This window comes from Bubalus kerabau, chromosome 18 (genome assembly GCF_029407905.1).
Source record: "Bubalus kerabau isolate K-KA32 ecotype Philippines breed swamp buffalo chromosome 18, PCC_UOA_SB_1v2, whole genome shotgun sequence".
Lineage (NCBI taxonomy): Eukaryota > Metazoa > Chordata > Mammalia > Artiodactyla > Bovidae > Bubalus > Bubalus kerabau.
The window spans coordinates 41,628,187-41,647,650 of NC_073641.1; the positions used below are offsets into that span (position 1 = coordinate 41,628,187).

Here is a 19,464-nt window from a genome sequence, read left to right on the forward strand (position 1 = left end):
GTAAGCAAGCTGAATCTAACCTGGTCTGAGAGTCCAGAAATCAAAGTACGAAACAAATCCAAACAGTCAACTAGGCAATTACATCTAGTCAATGAGTAATTTCCTTGCCTCAACTTTTCTCTATAAAAGTCTCTCCCTAGCTCTTGGAGACTCCAAACTGCAAGGAGTGGGGCTATTTGTTCATATTTTATTGTACTTTTAAAATGCACTGAAATTAAAAACTCCAAACTATTATTGTAGAAATGGCGGGTAACAAATTAAAAATATTTTAAAACTTCTCAGATTTGTCTCTGATGAGCACCACCTGCTCATATGTGCTTTTTATATTCCATGATAGCACACAAGCTTTTTGTGGGTGGTGAATAATCATAACTGGCACATTGCCTCCCATGTCACTAAACGAAGGGTCCATTGTAGTTATTGCCAAAGGTGAGCTCGTGAGCCTAACCAGCTCAGGAAAGAAGAGTGCCTTCCTTCCTACAGTCATGGGACTACAGTCACTCCCTCGGTGTGAAAGGGAGGAAACTCAGGCTGCAAAAACACAGGATACTAACCCCAGATAGCTGAGAAACTAAAAACAACACTTTAACATTATTCTTAAATATTTATGTATTTTTCATGTTTTTCAAGGGCAGAGAGGTATAAACGGGTCCATAGAGCACAGCGGCTGGGAAAAACCATCCTGAAACATCCAGGACCAGCCATGGGCCCCACCCCCACCCCCATACCCCCAGGTCAACCCCTAGGGCACAATTTAGGATCCCCTAAAGTTTGCGATTTAGCAGCAGCAGCAGCAGAGTTTTAAAATCTAAGCCACCTCAGGCCACTAACAGCCCAGATCTGGAGGCGGTCCGAAGACGCACTATTTCGCAGGCTCTGCGGCTGCGCGCAGATGCGTGGGGGCGGGGCCACGAGGGAGGGAGCCTGCGCCCAGGGCTGACGCTGGGCTGTAGAAACCGAAGTTCAGGCAGCTGCTGCTTCTTCGGTTTGGGAAGGAGACGCTGGGCCCATGGCGCTTAGGGGCATCACAGTCGTGGAACTCGCCGGCCTGGCCCCGGTTCCCTTCTGCGGTATGGTCCTGGCGGACTTCGGGGCGCAGGTGGTGCGTGTGGACCGACCCGGCACCCGCAGCGACCCGAGCCGGTTGGCCCGAGGCAAGCGCTCGCTGGTGGTGGACCTGAAGCAGCCGCGGGGAGCGGCGGTGCTGCGGCGCCTGTGCGCCCGGGCGGACGTGATGCTGGAACCTTTCCGCCCTGGTGAGCCTCCTGCCCCTACGCGGGGCCAGAGAGGGGACGGTCCCCGCAGAAGGGAGGTCGCCGCGCCCGACCGTTTGGGGCTGCACCCCGCATACCTTTGCCCTGTTGCCACCCGAACCCTTTCCGTCCCACTTTCTAGACCTTGCTGTTGCATTTGATGTTGCTGATCGTTCGCCCCCTGAGACGATCTTCCACTCTTGGAGTCCGAGATAATGCTGTTGTCCTCACTTTTCTTATACCTCTATCTGACTCCTTCCCAAGTTCCCCCCTTCTTTTAGTTACTGTTTTGTATTTGCGTTTCTTAATTACGTGAAGGTCATGAACCCTATGAGAAACAAACGAAAGCCATAGATTCTCTCCCTGGAAAACTGCATGTAGGTTCATAGTCAAACTTTGCTAAATTTTGGAACTTGGTGTACCGGGGTAAAGCCAGGCGAACACCTGCTGCCTTAAATGCTGGTGTTCAGGTTCCAGCTTCTGCTCAATTTCCTTTACACTCTGCTTCTTGCAACTCTTATCCATTTCTCTTGTTTTTATTTTTTATAGGCAGGTGATGGCCAAGTCTATAACTGTGCCCCCTTCTTTTAGAGCCACAGACTTCCAGAATAGGCAAGTTCTGCCCAGTTCTATCTGACCATCTCCTGGGCACTGCAGCTTCCACATATTCCAAACTGAGCCCCACGTCTTCCCTACTAAAATGTCCTCTCCTCTTTCTTTATCATTTCAGTGAATAGAACCAATGTCCACCCAGTCGCCTGAATGAAAAACTCCTACCTTTGTCTAGGCTCCCAAATCTTCCTTTTCCACCACCAGCTTTCAATTATCATCAGTCCCATCATTCTTCCTCCTCTCTGTGACTTCTGGATTCTTTGCACGCCTGCTGCAGCTTCGTTGATAACAGTTGTAACAGCCTTTTAAAGCTGATGTTTGGGTCTAGCACCACTTTGATCTTTGCTCAGACACCTGCTCTTGCTCAAGTACAAATCCCATTTGGTATATAGCTGGAAGTCAGTAAATGGGGAATGAATCGGCTATGTCGGGCACCAGGTGTATTTAAATGTATGAATGAATCCACCCTCAGATCTGAGATTACAACAATAATAATTTAGTAATTAGGATTATATTATAATTTAATAATACACAACTTGAAATTGAAGGAGGCTCCACATGGGTAAATCATTTGTCTTAGTATTAGGGGAGAGGTGGAGCTGTGAATACAGATATAGCTGCAGGGGGTGTTGGGTGGATTGAGGCTGATGTCTTTCTAGTTAGAGAAATAGAGTTTATTTTTAATTGAAGTATGGTTGATTTACAATGTTGTGTTAATTACTGCTGTACAGCAGAGCCACTGAGTTACATATATGTTCTTTTTCATATTTTCCATTTATCACAGGTTTATCACAGGATATTAAATAGAGCTTCCTATGCTATATAGTAGAACCTTATTGTTTATCCATTCTGTATATACTTGTTTGCATCTGCTAATCCCAAGCTCCCAATTCATCCCTCTCCTATCCTTCACCCTTGGTAACCACCAGTTTAGGAATAGAATCCTTTTGTAACTTATCATAGCTTTGTGGAGACAAATTCAGTGAGTTTTATTATCTAATTTTATATCTTTAACCCCAGGACTCCTTAGGTTCCCCGGCTTTAGCAGAATAAATATTGATTGATCCTTGAACAAACCAGGGCTAATCTGTACTTTAGTTACAGTGGTCCTCCACTGCCGAGGTCCAGCCCCGGCTGATCCAGGGTATTCGAAGGGGAGACGGAGTAGGTGACCTATTTATTTATTTATTTATTCAGAGATATAAAGAATAATAGAATGAGGATAGCTCAGTAGGAAATTTCAGTGGAGAAAAGAAGCTGAGTAGCTTGGTTTACGCGGGAGACCAATAAAACTTCAAGACAAGAAGTTTGCACCACTTACGTAGGCCCAGGCATCCTTCCGTTCTCCCGAAGGAGAGGAGACACTGAGGCCTCCCCGGTCGGATCTTAGAAGCCCAGGCATAATAGTAAGCATGGTGGGTTCCGCGCTCCAGATGGAGACTCAGCTGGAAGTTAAAGGGAAGAATGACATGGGGAGACCAAGTGTTGGTGAGCAAGGCCCATAGCTTTATTTTCAACAGGGGCTTTTATACCCTAAGTTACACATAGAGGATAATAGGGGATGCAAAGTCAGCAGTCTTTGATGCTTATCAAAAACCAGGGTTTCTTTCCTGCAAATTTATCGTATACAAATGGTTTAGGTGATTTACATCATCTTCTGGCCAGAAGGCCTATTAACATTTTATGACTCTTGACAAGGACTTATCAACAAAGACTTATTTTCTCTAAGAGTAATTATTTTAAGGTTTGGCGCCATCTTTCGAAGATAAAATTGCATTCTATAGGGCGGATGTGTAATGGGTTTACAAAGGAAAGAATTTACTACCTTAAGGGTCTAAAGTTACTAACACCAAGGCCACTACTTATTTTTTCTACATAGCAACTATATTAATTAATACACATTCAAGGATACAATTCAGGGGATGTGGAAACTTGGCAACAAACATTGGCTCATCAATGAAATCTTTTACTAGTTTTATTCTGACAGTTTCTAACTCTCTGAGAGGCTCTAAGCTATTTGAATATCTTAAGCTTCCCGTGCCTTTCGAGGCTGGGAGACTGTAAACAATCGTATGCATAGCTGTATGTGTCCGGGTAAACTTGTCAGGCGAGTTAGAGAGCCATCTGAGGGGTTTGGATTTAAACACTCCTAATTGCCCAGGAACTTTATTAATTGGAGCTGTAAGTTAACTCTTTGACAGAGAGAGCGAGATGGTGGTGGGGGACAGCCCCCAGTAAAGTCAGAGGTGAGAGCACAAGGCAATAAAGTAGGCAGACTCTGGTTTTTTGGGGGTAGATGCTCGAGAATATCCGGGGGCACTCCCGAGGCTCGATCCCGCCTTTGCGTATGCCGAGCCTCCTTCCTCATGACCTTTGTCACGAGTGGAATGTCTCTCGCCGGCTCCTGGCACTCCACAGTTCCTCGGAATCCATCAACCACAGACTATGTAATACTGTAGTATTTACTTTTGAAAAACTGCATGTCAGTGGAACCAAACAGTTCAAACTCACCTTGTTCAAGGGTCAGCTGTACTCACTGATAACTTAAGAGCAATTAAATGCTGCTGTTGCTAACCCTTCTTCCACCAGATATTTATACTGAGCCTTTTTGTAGAGGAACTGCTGGGCATGTTAGAGGCTGTGGAAACAGATGAGACATGAATCCTGCCAGAGGAGCAACTGAGCTGTTTGGGAAGCTGGAATATATACATGCATAAGTATAGCAGGCACCCATGCAGGCATAGACATAAAAGAGGTCCTGAAAGGAAAAGCAGCTTCCAAAAGTGAATTTTTGATCAACTAAAGACCCAGAGTAACTTCCAAAAGAACAGACCATTTCTAATAAATTACTTAGGAGCAAACTGGGGAAACTCTGAAGGGGCTGACTGAAGGGATGGAATGTCCACTCTGAAGATGCTTGGGTATGCCTGCAGGGATGTAGGGCAGTGCTGAAGGGAAATAGCATTCTTGGGGTGGGGGGATCTGCCACACATTCCAGACATGGGGGCTTCACTGTCTGGGTTCTTAATTACTAGCGATACGTTCATTATAAACTCACAACAAATGTTACCAGTTTTCCTTGCAAAAAAGTGCTGTTTTATATTTGCCACAAAGAAGGGATTATACCCATCTTCAATTCATGCTGTCCTTAAAAAATAAATGTAACTTTTCTCTTAAGGGGTAATGGAAAAACTCCAGCTCGGTCCAGAGGTTCTGCAGAAGGAGAACCCAAGGCTTATCTATGCCAGGTTGAGTGGATTCGGCCAGTCAGGAAGGTTCTCCAAGGTAGCCGGACATGACATCAACTATCTGGCTTTGTCAGGTATGTTGGGAAAAAAAGCAATTTCTCTACACTCTTTTTTTCCCCCCAGTCAAGATCTACAGTTACACTTATTAGAATTTTTTAAAGGTGAAGTTTGGAATATTTATTGGAATTAATAAAGAGCGTGTACTTCTTTAAAAAAGATTGGTTTGTCTTGGAACAGTCATTGTCAGCCTCCCTCTGATGACTCCGATCGTAAGGAATCTGCCTGCAATGCAGGAGACATGGGTTTGATCCCTGGGTTTGGAATATCCCTTGGAGGAGGGCATGGCCAGTATTCTTGCCTGGAGAATACATGGACAGAGGAGCCTGGCAGTCTACAGTCCCTGGGGTCGCAAAGAGTCGAGCAACTAACACTTTCACTTACCCCTGCCTTAACACACAGGGAGGGGTAATACACTCACTAGTAACATTTACTGACTATGTTTGTGGAGTGAATTCTCCAACAAGCCCCTGCTAGGAAGTAAGAGACTTATTGGTAGTAGAAATGGTTGCACTGTAGTTTGCAAAGATACATTAATAGTTTCAATCTGGTACCCCCTTACTTTATTGTGAATTGTTGACTGAGTCATGGTTTTAGAAATTCTATGAATACTAGAAAAAGCCCACGGTTTTTGCCTGTACGAACATATCTTGAAAGTGTTAACCACTCAGTCATGTCCAACTCTTCGTAACTCCATGGACTGTATCCCACCAGGCTCCTCTGTCCATGGACTTCTCCAGGCAAGAATACTGGAGTGGGTTGCCATTCCCTTCCTGACTTAGGGATAGAATCTGAGTCTCCTGCATGGCAGGCAGGTTCTTTACCCTCTGAGCCACCAGGGAAGCTCTTCAGTTCAGTTCAGTTCAGTTCAGTCGCTCAGTCGTGTCCGACTCGTTGTGACCCCATGAATTGCAGCACACCAGGCCTCCCTGTCTATCCCCAACTCCTGGAGTCCACTCAAACTCATGTCCATCAAGTCGGTGATGCATACAACCATCTCATCCTCTGTGGTCCCCTTCTCTTCCTGCCCCCAATCCCTCCCAGCATCAGGGTCTTTTCTAGTGAGTCAACTCTTCGCATGAGGTGGCCAAAGTATTGGAGTTTCAGCTTCAGCATCAGTCCTTCCAATGAACACCCGGATTCATCTCCTTTAGGATGGACTGGTTGGCTCTCCTTGCAATCCCAGGGACTCTCAAGAGTCTTCTCCAATACCACAGTTCAAAAGCATCAATTCTTCAGCACTCAGCTTTCTTCACAGTCCAACTCTCACATCTATACGTGACCACTGGAAAAACCATAGTCTTGTCTAGACGGACCTTTGTTGGCAAAGTAATGTGTCTGCTTTTGAATATGCTATCTAGGTTGGTCATAACTTTCCTTCCAAGGAGTAAGCGTCTTTTAATTTCATGGCTGCAATTACCATCTGCAGTGATTTTGGAGCCCCCCTAAATAAAGTCTGACACTGTTTCCACTGTTTTCCAATCTATTTGCCATGAAGTGATGGGACCAGATGCCATGATCTTAGTTTTCCAAATGTTGAGCTTTAAGCCAACTTTGTCAGTCTCCTCTTTCACTTTAATGAAGAAGCTTTTTAGTTCCTTTTAACTTTCTGCCGTAAGTGTAGAGTCATCTACATATCTGAAATTATTGATATTTCTCCTGGCAATCTTGATTCCAGCTTGTGCTTCTTCCAGCCCGTTTCTCATGATGTACTCTGCATATAAGTTAAATAAGCAGGGTGACAATATACAGCCTTGATGTACTCCTTTTCCTATTTGGAACCAGTCTGTTGTTCCATGTCCAGTTCTAACTGTTGCTTCTTGACCTGTATACCGGTTTCTCAAGAGGCAGGTCAGGTGGTCCGGCATTCCCATCTCTTTCAGAATTTTCCACAGTTTCTTGTGATCCACATAGTCAAAGGCTTTGGCATAGTCAATAAAGGAGAAATAGATGTTTTTCTGGAACTCTCTTGCTTTTTTGATGATCCAGCAGATGTTGGCAATTTGCTCTCTGGTTCCTCTGCCTTTTCTAAAACCAGCTTGAACATCAGGAAGTTCACAGTTCACGTATTGCTGAAGCCTGGCTTGGAGAATTTTAAGCATTACTTTATTAGTGTGTGAGATGAGTGCAACTGTGCGGTAGTTTGAGCATTCTTTGGCATTGCCTTTCTTTGGGATTGGAATGAAAACTGATCTTTTCCAGTCCTGTGGCCACTGCTGAGTTTTCCAAATTTGCTGACATATTGAGTGCAGCACTTTCACAGCATCAGCTTTCAGGATTTGAAATAGCTCAACTGGAATTCCATCACCTCCACCAGCTTTGTTTGTAGTGATGCTTCCTAAGGCCCACTTGAGTTCACATTCCAGGATGTCTGGCTCTAGGTGAGTGATCACACCATTGTGATTATCTGGGTCATGAAGATCTTTTTTGTACAGTTCTTCTGTGTATTCTTGCCACCTCTTCTTAATATCTTTTGCTTCTGTTAGGTCCATACCATTTCTGTCCTTTATTGAGCCCATCTTTGAATTAAATGTTCCCTTGATATCTCTAATTTTCTTGTAGAGATCTCTAGTCTTTCCCATTCCATTGTTTTCCTCTATTTCTTTGCATTGATCACTGAGGAAGGGTTTCTTATCTCTCCTTGCTATTCTTTGGAACTCTGCATTCAGATGCTTATATCTTTCCTTTTCTCCTTTGCTTTTTGCTTCTCTTCTTTTCATACGTATTTGTAAGGCCTCCTCAGACAGCCATTTTGCTTTTTGCATTTCTTTTCCATGGGGATGGCCTTGATCCCTGTCTCCTGTACAATGTCATGAACCTCCGTCCATAGTTCATCAGGCACTCTATCAGATCTAGTCCCTTAAATGTATTTCTCACTTCCATTGTATAATCATAAGGGATTTTATTTAGGTCATACCTGAATGGTCTAGTGGTTTTCCCTACTTTCTTCAACTTAAGTCTGAATTTGGCAATAAGGAGCTCTTAGAATGACCTAATTCTAGATTTCTAAGAATCATATTGCCGAGTAAAAGAAGTCTCAGTTATTCTGTGTGTACACATTTAAAGTTTAAGGAAAAGAGTGAGTGGAGAGTTGATTTTTCACATCTATTTAAAAATGTAATTCCTTTTCTTTTTCTTGTGTTTATTTTCTTGCATCTCTTTCTAATAAGAATGGAAGTGCCTTATACCATTGTTAAGTCATAAACTAAGTGGATAGCAACCTTCCCCCCCCCCCCCCGCCCCCACAACTCAGTGAATAAAAACTTAGCAATAGAATTCTGAAAATGTTAGTAGGAATAAAGTTTTGAAGAAAATAAAGACATTAAAAAAAAACAAGGAAAGGAAAACCATCTTATAAATATACCAAACAAGTTTAGGTTTAGAAAAGCATTAGATATTAATTTTTACATACAACTCGTAGTGTAGGCTGCAGTCCATGGGGTCGCTAAGAGTCAGACAGGATGGAGCTACTTCACTTTCACTTTTCACCTTCATGCATTGGAGAAGGAAATGGCAACCCACTCCAGTATTCTTGCCTGGAGAATCCCAGGGACAGGGGAGCCTGGTGGACTGCCATCTATGGGGTTGCACAGAGTCGGAGACGACTGAAGCGACTTAGCAGTAGCAGTAGCTAAAGAGATTGATTTTCCTTCTAAGATGTTTATGTATTTATTTAACGTATACATTAAATGGGCTTTTTGACCCATTTACCACTGGATGGCTCATTGGTAAAGAATCTGCCTGCTAATGCAGGAGACACGGGGTTTGATCCCAGGTCCAGGAAGATCCCACATGCCATGGAGCAACTAAGCCTGTAAAGTACAGGCTTACTGTTGAGCCTGTTGTTCTAGAGCCCCAGAGCCGCAATGACTGAGCCCATGTACCACAGCTACTGAAGCCTGTGTGTCCTGGGGCCTGTGCTCTGCAACAGGAGAAGCCGCTGCAATGAGAAGCCCATGCACCGCAATTAGAGAGTAGCCTCCACTCAATACTACCAGAGAGAGCAACAAAGATCCAGCACAGCCAAAAATAAATAAATAAAAATTTAAAATGCACATTAAATTTACCCTTAATGGTCCTCCATTTTTTTTTTTCATGGTATAGGTGTTTTATCAAGAATTGGCAGAAGTGGTGAGAATCCATATGCCCCATTGAATCTCCTGGCTGATTTCAGTGGTGGTGGCCTCATGTGTACAATGGGCATCATTATGGCGTTGTTTGAACGCACACGCTCTGGCAAAGGTCAGGTCATTGATGCAAGCATGGTAAGTGTTAACTGGGGGAAATGATAAGCCTAGCGTTTGTTCCTAAGGTTGATACATGGCTGCCTCAAACCCTCTTTTGAACAAGACAGGAGATAAATTGAGATTTGAAATTTGAATCCAAGTTACCAAAGATAGCCTTCTCTTTAAAATAGCTTCGTATGTTTGACATGTGTCAGAATGTCATATTTTGATCGTCTGTGGAGTCAACTTTCTAAACTGTTCATGACTCACCTGATTACTACGTTGTGTTTCAGCGATTTTCCCCGTCTTGTGTCTTGTGCTTTGAATATGATTTTTAAGAGATCTTCATTCAAAACTGGGCTCAGGAAGTCTCCTTTAGCAGGAAGAGGAGATTCTTGATGATGCTCAAGTACAATGGACCAGTCCTGACCTTCCTGCTGCACTGTGTAGCGAAGATTCGAATGTCAGGATGCTTCAGTGTCATCACTCACACACGGAGCACTTGCTTCATGTTCTCCTAGGCACTTCTGCTATGTGATTTCTCCTAATCCCCAAAACAACAATTTCACTTGGAATACATTGTTTGTTTGTTTGTTTCCAGTTCTACCTGTTTATTGCTACCAACCCATCTCCCTCCAGAACCCTCACACATGTGCACTCAGTTGTGTGACCCCCATGGACTGCAGCCCATGAGGCTTTTTTGTCCATCAACTTTCCAGGCAAGAATACTGGAGTGGGTTGCCATTCCCCTCTCCTGGGACACATTTTTACTGAATCCAGTTAGACCCGTAACAGGGCTTCCCTGATGGCTCAGCAGGTAAAGAATTCACCTACAGTGCAGGAAACATAGGAGATGTGAGTTTGATCCCTGGGTCAGGAAGATCCCCTGGAGGAGGAAATGGCAACTCACTCCAGTATTCTTGTCTGAAAAATCCCATGGCCAGAGGAGCCTGGTGGGCTATAGTCCATGGGGTTGCAAAGAGTCGGACATGAGTGAGCAACTAAGCATAGACCCATAAAACTGTTAGGACATCTTTTTTCAACAGACTCATCAGCGCATTCAGAACTTTGCCCGAGTTCTCACAGCTAGTTGATGAGAGCCCAGTCTGGTGCCACTATACAGGTTACATTTGGACCTATCTTTGCTGGTAAGCTGGAGAGTGGATTTGATGAAGACAAGACTGAGAGAGAAAGGCAAGTACTAAAATGGTCAATGATAGACTAGGTCTGGATTTAAGGATTCACATTTGGGAGTGAAGGGAGAGGAAGGAATCAAGGATCGCTCCCTGATCTCTGACTTAGAAGACCCAGTGGATGGTGGCTCTGGTACCCTGGGGAGAACCACTGAAGGAGGAGGCTGATTGGAGGGGACGTATATCTTATTCTTTTAGATGAATAGTTTCCAAATGACTTTAGCAGCAGAATCTGTGACCTAGGCCTGCCCATGATGACCTGGAGTCATCTCTTCATCAGACTGTTCCCTTAGAAACTGTAGAGTTAGGGCTTCCCAGGGGGCGCTAGTGGTAAAGAACCCACCTGCCAATACAGGAGATGCCTGAGACTTGGGTTCAATCCCTGGGTTGCAAAGATCCCCTGGGGGAGGGCATGGTACTATAGTCCAGAATGCTTGCCTGGAGAATCCTCATGGACAAAGGAGCCTGGTGGGCTATAATCCATTGTGTCACAAAGAGTCTGGATGTCGGACAGGACTGAAGCAGCTTAGAATGCACACAACATGGCATGTGGGGTCTGTTTTACTGTGTTTACTCCTGACCTAAGGGAGCGCTTCTGACCCGGGGGACTGCATGTTGGCATTCAGGCCATTGGCCTATGTGATGAGAATAATATAAAAAGTTGGGGAATTGAGGCTGCAGTTTCCCTGCCTCAAGGGCTGTCATCCGTGGCAGCACACGCTGCATGTGGATGAGGAGGGAAGAGAGGTATGTGCTCGGTAGCCTGTTGAGATAAGGATTATAATTACTGTGTCTTGTCCTGTGTCCTTCTATGGCGCCAAGTAAAGGTGGAGTTAGATTAGAGCCTGTTTGTATCCTGAGTGAGCCAAAATAGACCCATAACACTTTCAGGACATCTTTTTTCAATAGTCTCATCAGTACATGCAGTGTATGCTGCTAAGTCACTTCAGTCATGTCCGACTCTGTGCGACCCCATAGACGGCAGCCCACCAGGCTCCCCCGTCCCTGGGATTCTCCAGGCAAGAACACTGGAGTGGGTTGCCATTTCCTTCTCCAATGCATGAAAGTGAAAAGTGAAAGTGAAGTCTCTCAGTCGTGTCTGACTCTCTTCGTGACTCCATGGACTGCAGCCTACCAGGCTCCTCCATCCATGGGATTTTCCAGGCAAGAGTACTGGAGTGGGGTGCCATTGCCTTCTCCAGTGTATACATCCAATGTATAAAAGAGATTAAATGTGTGTGTATATATATGTGTGTGTATGATGTATCTATATGTGTGTTTGTGTGTGTGTGTATAAACGTGGGGACTGTAAAATCTGTGTAACCCCATGTCAAAAGACAGCACCACCAAAGGCCACTTATACCAACTCCACTACTTGGTGACAGCAAATGTCAGATCCATGGATTCCAGTATTCCTGAGCTCCCTCAAGCTAAAAGGGAAAACTGAGACGTATCTAAAGATGGGCTTCCCAACTGGCACAGTGGTAAAGAATCCACCTGCAGACCCTGGAGACAAGGGTTCAGTCCCTGGGTTGGGAAGATCCCCTGGAGGAGGAAATGGCAACCCACTGCAGTCTTCTTGCCTGTTGTTAAATTTTGTGTTTGTTTCATAGCCAGAATCGGTGAGAAATCCCATGCTCACAGTTGGAATGGGGCCTTTCTGTTAATAACCTCAGAGACAAGGATGCTTTGCTGGCCTTCTTCCTGGAGTGCCAGAAGGGCAGGGAAGTGTTCTTTAGTTAGCTCAGTGCATCCAGTCTCATGACAATCATACCGGAGATGTGAATCCTTTTTATTTCAGGACTAGTGGGAAGCTGGCATTCCCAAACTAGTTTGTCTGTACTCAGAAAATCTTTATCACCTTCCAGCCACATTGTTATGTTTATTCTGTAACTTTCTAGTGATAATTAAAGTTAAAATATGTTAAATATTCAAATTTGTTTTTCTTGCTCTTGGTATCAAAACTAGAATCAACTAAATATAACTGTCATGCGATTTACCTTTAAAATGTGATCTGCTTCATGTGTTTGTGTGTATGTGTTTATAAGTATTGAGATCAGATGATAGATTTTTAAAAAACCTTTTTATTTGCAGCTTTTTAATCCTGACCATTTTTAACATATATAATAGTAAAGAGAATATATAATTAGCTTCCTAATGGTGAAGTAAGCTTACTAGTGAAGCTAGCCTCACTTAGCTTCAAAAATTGTCAACATTCTGCCAGTCTTATTTGAAAGGAAGAGCAGGAGTAGTTCCTTGAAGTCTTTTCTGAAGAATATTCCCTGATCCGAATAGTGCAGGAGCTCTATCATAAACCTGTCCTGACTCACTTTCTCGAAATATTCAAAGAAGTTGTATAATTAGGTATAATCTTTCTATATTCTAAGATAAACATTTTTATACAAACTTTTTTAAAACCCAAGTAGGAATCAGTCGTAATTTGTATAGTTGCATTACCTGGATTCACGTTGTAGTCTGTTTCTTCACAGGTGGAAGGAACAGCATATCTAAGTTCTTTTCTGTGGAAAACCCAAGAAATAGGATTGTGGGAGCAGCCCCGTGGACAGAACATATTAGATGGTGGAGCTCCTTTCTACACAACCTACCGGACAGCCGACGGGGGATTCATGGCTGTCGGAGCAATAGAGCCCCAGTTCTATGAGCTGCTGATCAAGGGTGAGTAACTTTTCAGGAACCTCTTTTCTGTGGATGTTTTCCAGCCTCTATTTTGGGGTCTTTTGAAGTTCATGATGTCTTTTATTATATGTATATACCCACTTTATAATTAGCCTAATGATGGTCATCATTATATTGTGAGGCACTTCCCCCATCTTTTAAATTGACAAGTAATTTTATAAAAAAGGTCTATAAAATAGCTCAGATTAAAAAGATCATAATCCTTTTTGTGGGCGTTCAGTGTTCTTATTACATTTCATACTCAGTGCTGTGCTAAGTCTCTTCAGTTGTGTCCAACTCTGTGTGATGCTATGGACCATAGCCCGCCAGGCTCCTCTGTCTCTGGGATTCTCCAGGCAAGAATCCTGGAGTGGGTTCATGCCCTTCTGCAGGGGGCCCTCCCAACCCAGGGATTGAACTCAGCTCTCTTCTGTGTCCTGCACTGGCAGGCAGGTTCTTCACCACTGGTGCCGCCTGGGAAGCCCATGCTCAGTAGTGTTGGGTATTTATCTTGCCCGTTGCACGGCCACAGTCTGTTCTCGCCTAGAAATGATCTGCTGGTTCTACCAGTTTTTATTCCTTGGTGGATAGGTGTCCCTCCTGGCACTTAATAACGGGGTCAGCAGAGCACAGAGAGACTTCGGCAAGTGAGAGTTGGGGTATATCACCATCACCTGATGCTTCTGCGGTTCACCTTTCCTGCAGATTCTTGTCTTACTGATATGTTGCCACAGGTTAGCAGAAAAATTTGGGATCCCTTCTGCCCTGGCTGATAATTGGACTGAAGTTATCTTGTCCCTGTGAAATGTGAATTTAAAGTTCACTTCACAGATTATTTCGTTTCTAAGAAGTTTTAGAATATATGCTGAAGCGGCGTGACAAGCACATGTGTTGCAGCACATTTATCTTCCAGCTTTAAGTTTGGAGTTTTATGTCTGATAGCTTTTCAGATGCAAAATGCTACTCAGAGTAGTCTGTATGTTGCTGGAATGATGGTTTTTGTAAGCATCAGAATGCATTCTGTGATCAACTATATTACCTTCCCTAACTTAACTGTAAGTTAGAAGAACGATAGAACGGAGTGGTGTGGACAAACTCCCACATCGGTAATGATTTTTTTGAGTTAGTGTTAATTTATTATTTCACCGTACATTTTGAGATCTTTGAGACCATAGCTTCATTTAGCTCTCAGTGTCTGAGCATAAATACACAAGGTTTTTGTAAGGGTCAGACTCCTCTGTGCTATGTTCCTAATGCTTTCCAGGGCAAAGAAATCTGAAAATACTGAGACTCTCATGACATAAGATTCTTGTAGTAAAGGCAATAGAGAATTTTTTTAAGTTGCTTTAAAATTTCAAAATATTATTAAAAGAAAGCCAGGAAATAAGTGTTGGTGAGGATGTGGAGAGATTGGAACCCCATGCATTACTGGTAAGAATGTAAAATTATACAGCCATTGTGGAAAATGATATGGTAACTCCTCAAAAAATTAAACATAGAATTACCATATGATCCAGCAATTCCACTTCTGGTTATATATCCAAAAGAATTAAAAGTGGGAACTTAAACAGATATTTGAACAGGGACTGGGGGAAGCAGAGAATAGAGTGTTAGTGTTTAATGGGTAAAAGTGTTAGTTGCTCAGCTGTGTCCAACTCTTTGCAGCCCCATGGACTGTAGCCCGCCAGGCTTCTCTGTCCATGAAATTCTTCATGCAAGAATATTGGAGTGGGTTGCCATTCTCTTCTCCAGGGGATCTTCCCAGCCCAGGAATTGAACCTGGGTCTCCTGCATTGCAGGCAGATTTTTTACCGTCTGAGCCACCAGGGAACCTGGTACAGTTTCAATTTGGAAAGATGAAAAGTTCTGGAGATGAATGGTGGTAATGGTTCCAGAACAATATGAATGTACTTAATAACAGTACTGTATTCTTAGTAGTGGCTAAAATGATCAATTTTATACTTTGTATATTTTACCACAATTTTAAAAAATGAAAAAATTCAAAATAATGTATTTTTTATGAAAAAAGTGTAAACAATACAGAATTTATAAGGTAATAGGTAAAAACTCTCCCTTGTCCTTCTACTTTAGGAAAGTTTGGAATGTGGCCTTTAATAATTTTCCCTGTACATATACAGACACAATTAAATTTTTTAATAATCTATATAATATAAATATATTATAATTTGTATAATATAAATATATGTATATTATATAATTTTCATAATATATATAATTATATACATTATATATTTATATAATTTGTAAAATACATAACCATATGTTTATAATTAATAATTTTTTAATTAAAAATATAGCAAAGACATCCTTTTTTGTCAATACCGAATATCTTCAGCCTCACCCTTTTAAATAGCAGCCGTGTTGACACAGCTGGTGAGTCAGAGTCAGGGGTAGAAGTGTTCTGATTTCTAGAAAGAGTCGGACACAACTGAGCGACTGAACTGAACTGAACTGATTCCGGTGTACAGACCTGTGCACCTTAACAAAACCTGTGTAACCTTAAGTTTAGTGTTTGTTGGAGAACTGTTGGCTCCAGTTCTAGTTGATGATTCTGATCACATTCTGATTAAAAAAAAAAAAAAAGAAAACTTTATAAAAGCATGCATTTATGTTTCCAGCAGTTAGCCGTGGTCTACTTAAGTGCTTTGGCACTTAAGTGCTTTGGCTAACTGCTCATTTTATATGCTTCTTAATCACAGAGTTTGGGACAATCAAGAAGAAGAAAGCAAAGTGAAAGACATCCTTAGAAATATTTCTTCATAGGTTACTGTGGTAAATCTGAAACTCTGGCTTTATATCTTTCCTGGTTTTGAATGGGACAGGTGGCTACAGAGAACAGTGTATTTGCACAGGTATTTTTTCACAGCTGTTCAGAATTATGTGAGTTCTTATATCCTTATATCCCTAAAAACTCCAGGAAGAGCCTATAGTATTCCTGTCTTCTTATCTCTGTAGGCACTTCTGCATCTTCAGAGCAGCTTACAATTATTGGTCATTGTTTTTCAACATGGTAGATAAGGAGAGGATGAAAAAAATGAGAATTGCTTGATTAACTTGGCTAAACTTATGCAAAATATTATGCATAATTTAAATTTAGAAACCCTCTTATACAAGAGGGAATAAAAATGACAGTTACACCAAACCCCAAAGGCAAAGTTGCCCTTTGGGTATAATTTAATCAGCCCTGGAGTTGGGGTGTATCTACAGGGGTGGGTTCCTGTAGTCAATAAAGGGAGCACAGATCAATCATGGACTAGAGAAGCCATCCTTCTTGTGATATTCCCTGGCAAATCCTTTCATCTTCTCTGGTCCTTGTGTTGAGGGGCCCTTCAGAACTCTTCGTACTTGAGAGAGAAAAAGTCTCTGTGTCCTCTGTTGATTGGCTGGCTGATAACTTGCTGTCATGTTTGCCATCGGAACAATTTGCATGTATCTTTGGGCTTCCCAGGTGACTCAGTGGTAAAGAATCTGCCTGCCAATGCAGGAGACTTGGGTTTGATTCCTGGGTCAGGAAGATCCCCTGGAGAAGAAAATGACAGCCCACTCCAGTGTTCTTGCCTGGGAAATCCCATGGACAGAGGAGCCTTGTGGGCTACAGGGGGATCACAAAAGAGTCAGACACAGCTTAGCGACTGAGCACACACATGGCAGATAATAACTTCATGACAAAGTCTCTTTTGGAAAAACTTCTCAGAGGGAAGAAGTTGATTTCTGGAAACTAGACAATTAAAAATAGACTGCTTTTGATGAAATGTAAATAATAAGATCTTGCAAAGACTTAGAAAGTCTGTTTTGAGTCCCGTTACGCTACTGCCTTCTCCAGCTTTGGCTCCAACTTCAAATTGTGTGAATTTCTTCTCTTGACTCATTTGAGAATTCTTATATAATATCCCACTTGGGGCAAGTATGATGAGTTCAAAACTCATTTGCACTGATTATATTTACTGCACCCAAAGCATGGTGATTTAAGAAATTCTGCTTTTCTCTCAGGACTTGGGCTAAAGTCTGATGAACTTCCCAGTCAGATGAGTATAAAGGATTGGCCAGAAATGAAGAAGAAATTTGCAGATATCTTTGCAAAGAAGACAAAGGCAGAGTGGTGTCAGATCTTTGACGGCACTGATGCGTGCGTGACTCCTGTGCTGACTTTTGAAGAGGTTAGCCATCACGGTCACAGCAAAGATCGGGGCTCGTTTATTACTGATACAGAGCAGCGTGTGAGTCCCCGTCCTGCTCCTCTGCTGTCCAACACCCCAGCTCTCCCTTCGACTAAAAGGGATCCTTTTGTAGGAGAACACACTGAAGAGATTCTTAAAGAACTTGGGTTCAGCCAGAAAGAGATCAATCAGCTTAAGTTAGATAATATTATTGAAATGCATAAACTTAGAGTTAATCTCTAAGTTCCAAGCCCCACAGTGCAAATGAATGTGAATGTTGCATTTACAGTATAATACAAAAAAATCGTGCGCATGAAACATGAGAAACGGTATCACGGTAGCCTAATTATTCTAATCAGGAAACGAGACTGATTATACAGTAGTGATGGAATTCTGAAAATGGTTATCATGGCTTTTGATTTGGGAATATTTTTAGTTTGCCTGTACTAAATTGTGGCAGTTTTTCTGCCTTTCAATTTACTTGATAGGTTATATTTGTCAATTGAAAATGCTTATATATTTATAAAATACTTGGAATGCATTAATATAATGCTTTTTATTAAATAAAGCTTGATTCCCCATAAAGTTTACTCCTGCTTTTAAGTTTGTGAAAAGCTTTCAAGAAAGTTCTTTCAGTAGCACTAAAATAGCCTTTTGTTGCTCATTGAAATATTTTAGGCTCTACTGTTAACCAGAATGAATGTCCTTAGGTGGAAAAGTCCGATCCTTTTAATTTGGTAAGGAAACCATTCAGCTGGTGCCTCTGAATTGAAATTTTAGAAAATGTCCTTGAGGTTTCCTTCAGATAACTGCCACCTCTCCATCTAGACCAGCTCCTGTGTATACCTGCTTGTTATTAGCATCATCCACCTGTGTCTCTTTATCAATAAACTGTACCATCATCCATTTTAAAGTCTTACTAGACTTTCCCTCCTCTTACTAGTCTCCAGCTTCCACTCCCAGTATGTCTACCTCTGTCTCAATAGACCCCACAGTTTACCTATCACTTCATTTGGCCACTGTTCAAATGTCCCTTACAGAGAGTCCTTTCCTGATCCCTGTCGAAAATAGCAGTTGCCTTATCACTCACTCTCCCAGAACCCTGTTTCATTTTCCTTCATACTGCCTATCACTACTGACGTTGTATAGATTAACCCCTGCCTCATTCCTTCTTCAGAGAAGGCAATGGCACCCCCTCCAGTACTCTTTTCTGGAAAATCCCATGGACAGAGGAGCCTGGAAGGCTGCAGTCCATGGGGTCGCTAGAGTCGGATATGACTGAGTGACTTCACTTTCACTTTTCACTTTCATGCATTGGAGAAGGAAATGGCAACCCACTCCAGTGTTCTTGCCTGGAGAATCCCAGGGACGGGAAGCCTGGTGAGCTGCCGTCTGTGGGGTCGCACAGAGTCAGACACGACTGAAGTGACTTAGCAGTAGCAGCAGCAGCATTCCTTCTTAATTAGGGTGTGCTAAAATGGAAACTTTATGAAGGACTTGGTAGGTTTCATTCATTGCTCAGTTCCCGGTTCCTGGAATAGTGCCTGGCCCATATTGGAAATTTTGTGAATATTTATTAAAGAAATGAATCTCAATAGTGAAGTGCTGTCAGTTCTACTTTCAGAGCTCCCATCTTCTTCCCTCTCCCCATCTTCCATTGCTTCTTTCATCGAGACCATATCACTTCTTCCTTGGACTACTGTTCAACTTCCCTTCCCAGCTTTGTACCCCTAGTATCATTGCCTTCAATTCCACCACCCCCCCACCCCATCCTTAGCAAGATCCGGAATCTCATTTCCACATAGCACAACATCCAAAAGAAGAGAGGGTCTCAGGAGCCCTCTGCAAACCTTATCTCGTGTTTCCTTTTGTTGTTCAGTCACTCAGTCATGTCCTACTCTTTGCCACCCCGTGGACTGCAACACACCAGACTTCCCTGTCCTTTACCATCTCCTGGAGCTTGCTCAAACTCATGTCCATTCAGTCGGTGATGCCATCCAACCATCTCATTCTCTGTCATC

At 42.6% G+C, this 19,464-nt stretch overlaps 1 protein-coding gene across 2 annotated transcripts; it reads left to right on the forward strand.

Moving 5' to 3' along the window:
• Positions 1 to 913: 913 nt before the first annotated feature.
• Positions 914 to 18,050, forward strand: AMACR (alpha-methylacyl-CoA racemase). 2 transcript variants are annotated; one of them, XM_055554684.1, is made up of 5 exons: positions 914 to 1,256; positions 5,044 to 5,187; positions 9,275 to 9,435; positions 13,079 to 13,265; positions 17,277 to 18,043. In XM_055554684.1, the coding sequence occupies exons 1-5, from the start codon at positions 1,010 to 1,012 to the stop codon at positions 17,684 to 17,686; spliced, it is 1,149 nt and encodes a 382-aa protein (XP_055410659.1). In that variant the 5' UTR covers positions 914 to 1,009; the 3' UTR covers positions 17,687 to 18,043. The 2 variants fall into 2 exon arrangements, with proteins under 2 accessions (XP_055410659.1, XP_055410660.1); XM_055554685.1 differs by lacking the exon at positions 5,044 to 5,187 and having other exon boundaries at positions 17,277 to 18,050.
• Positions 18,051 to 19,464: the final 1,414 nt, after the last annotated feature.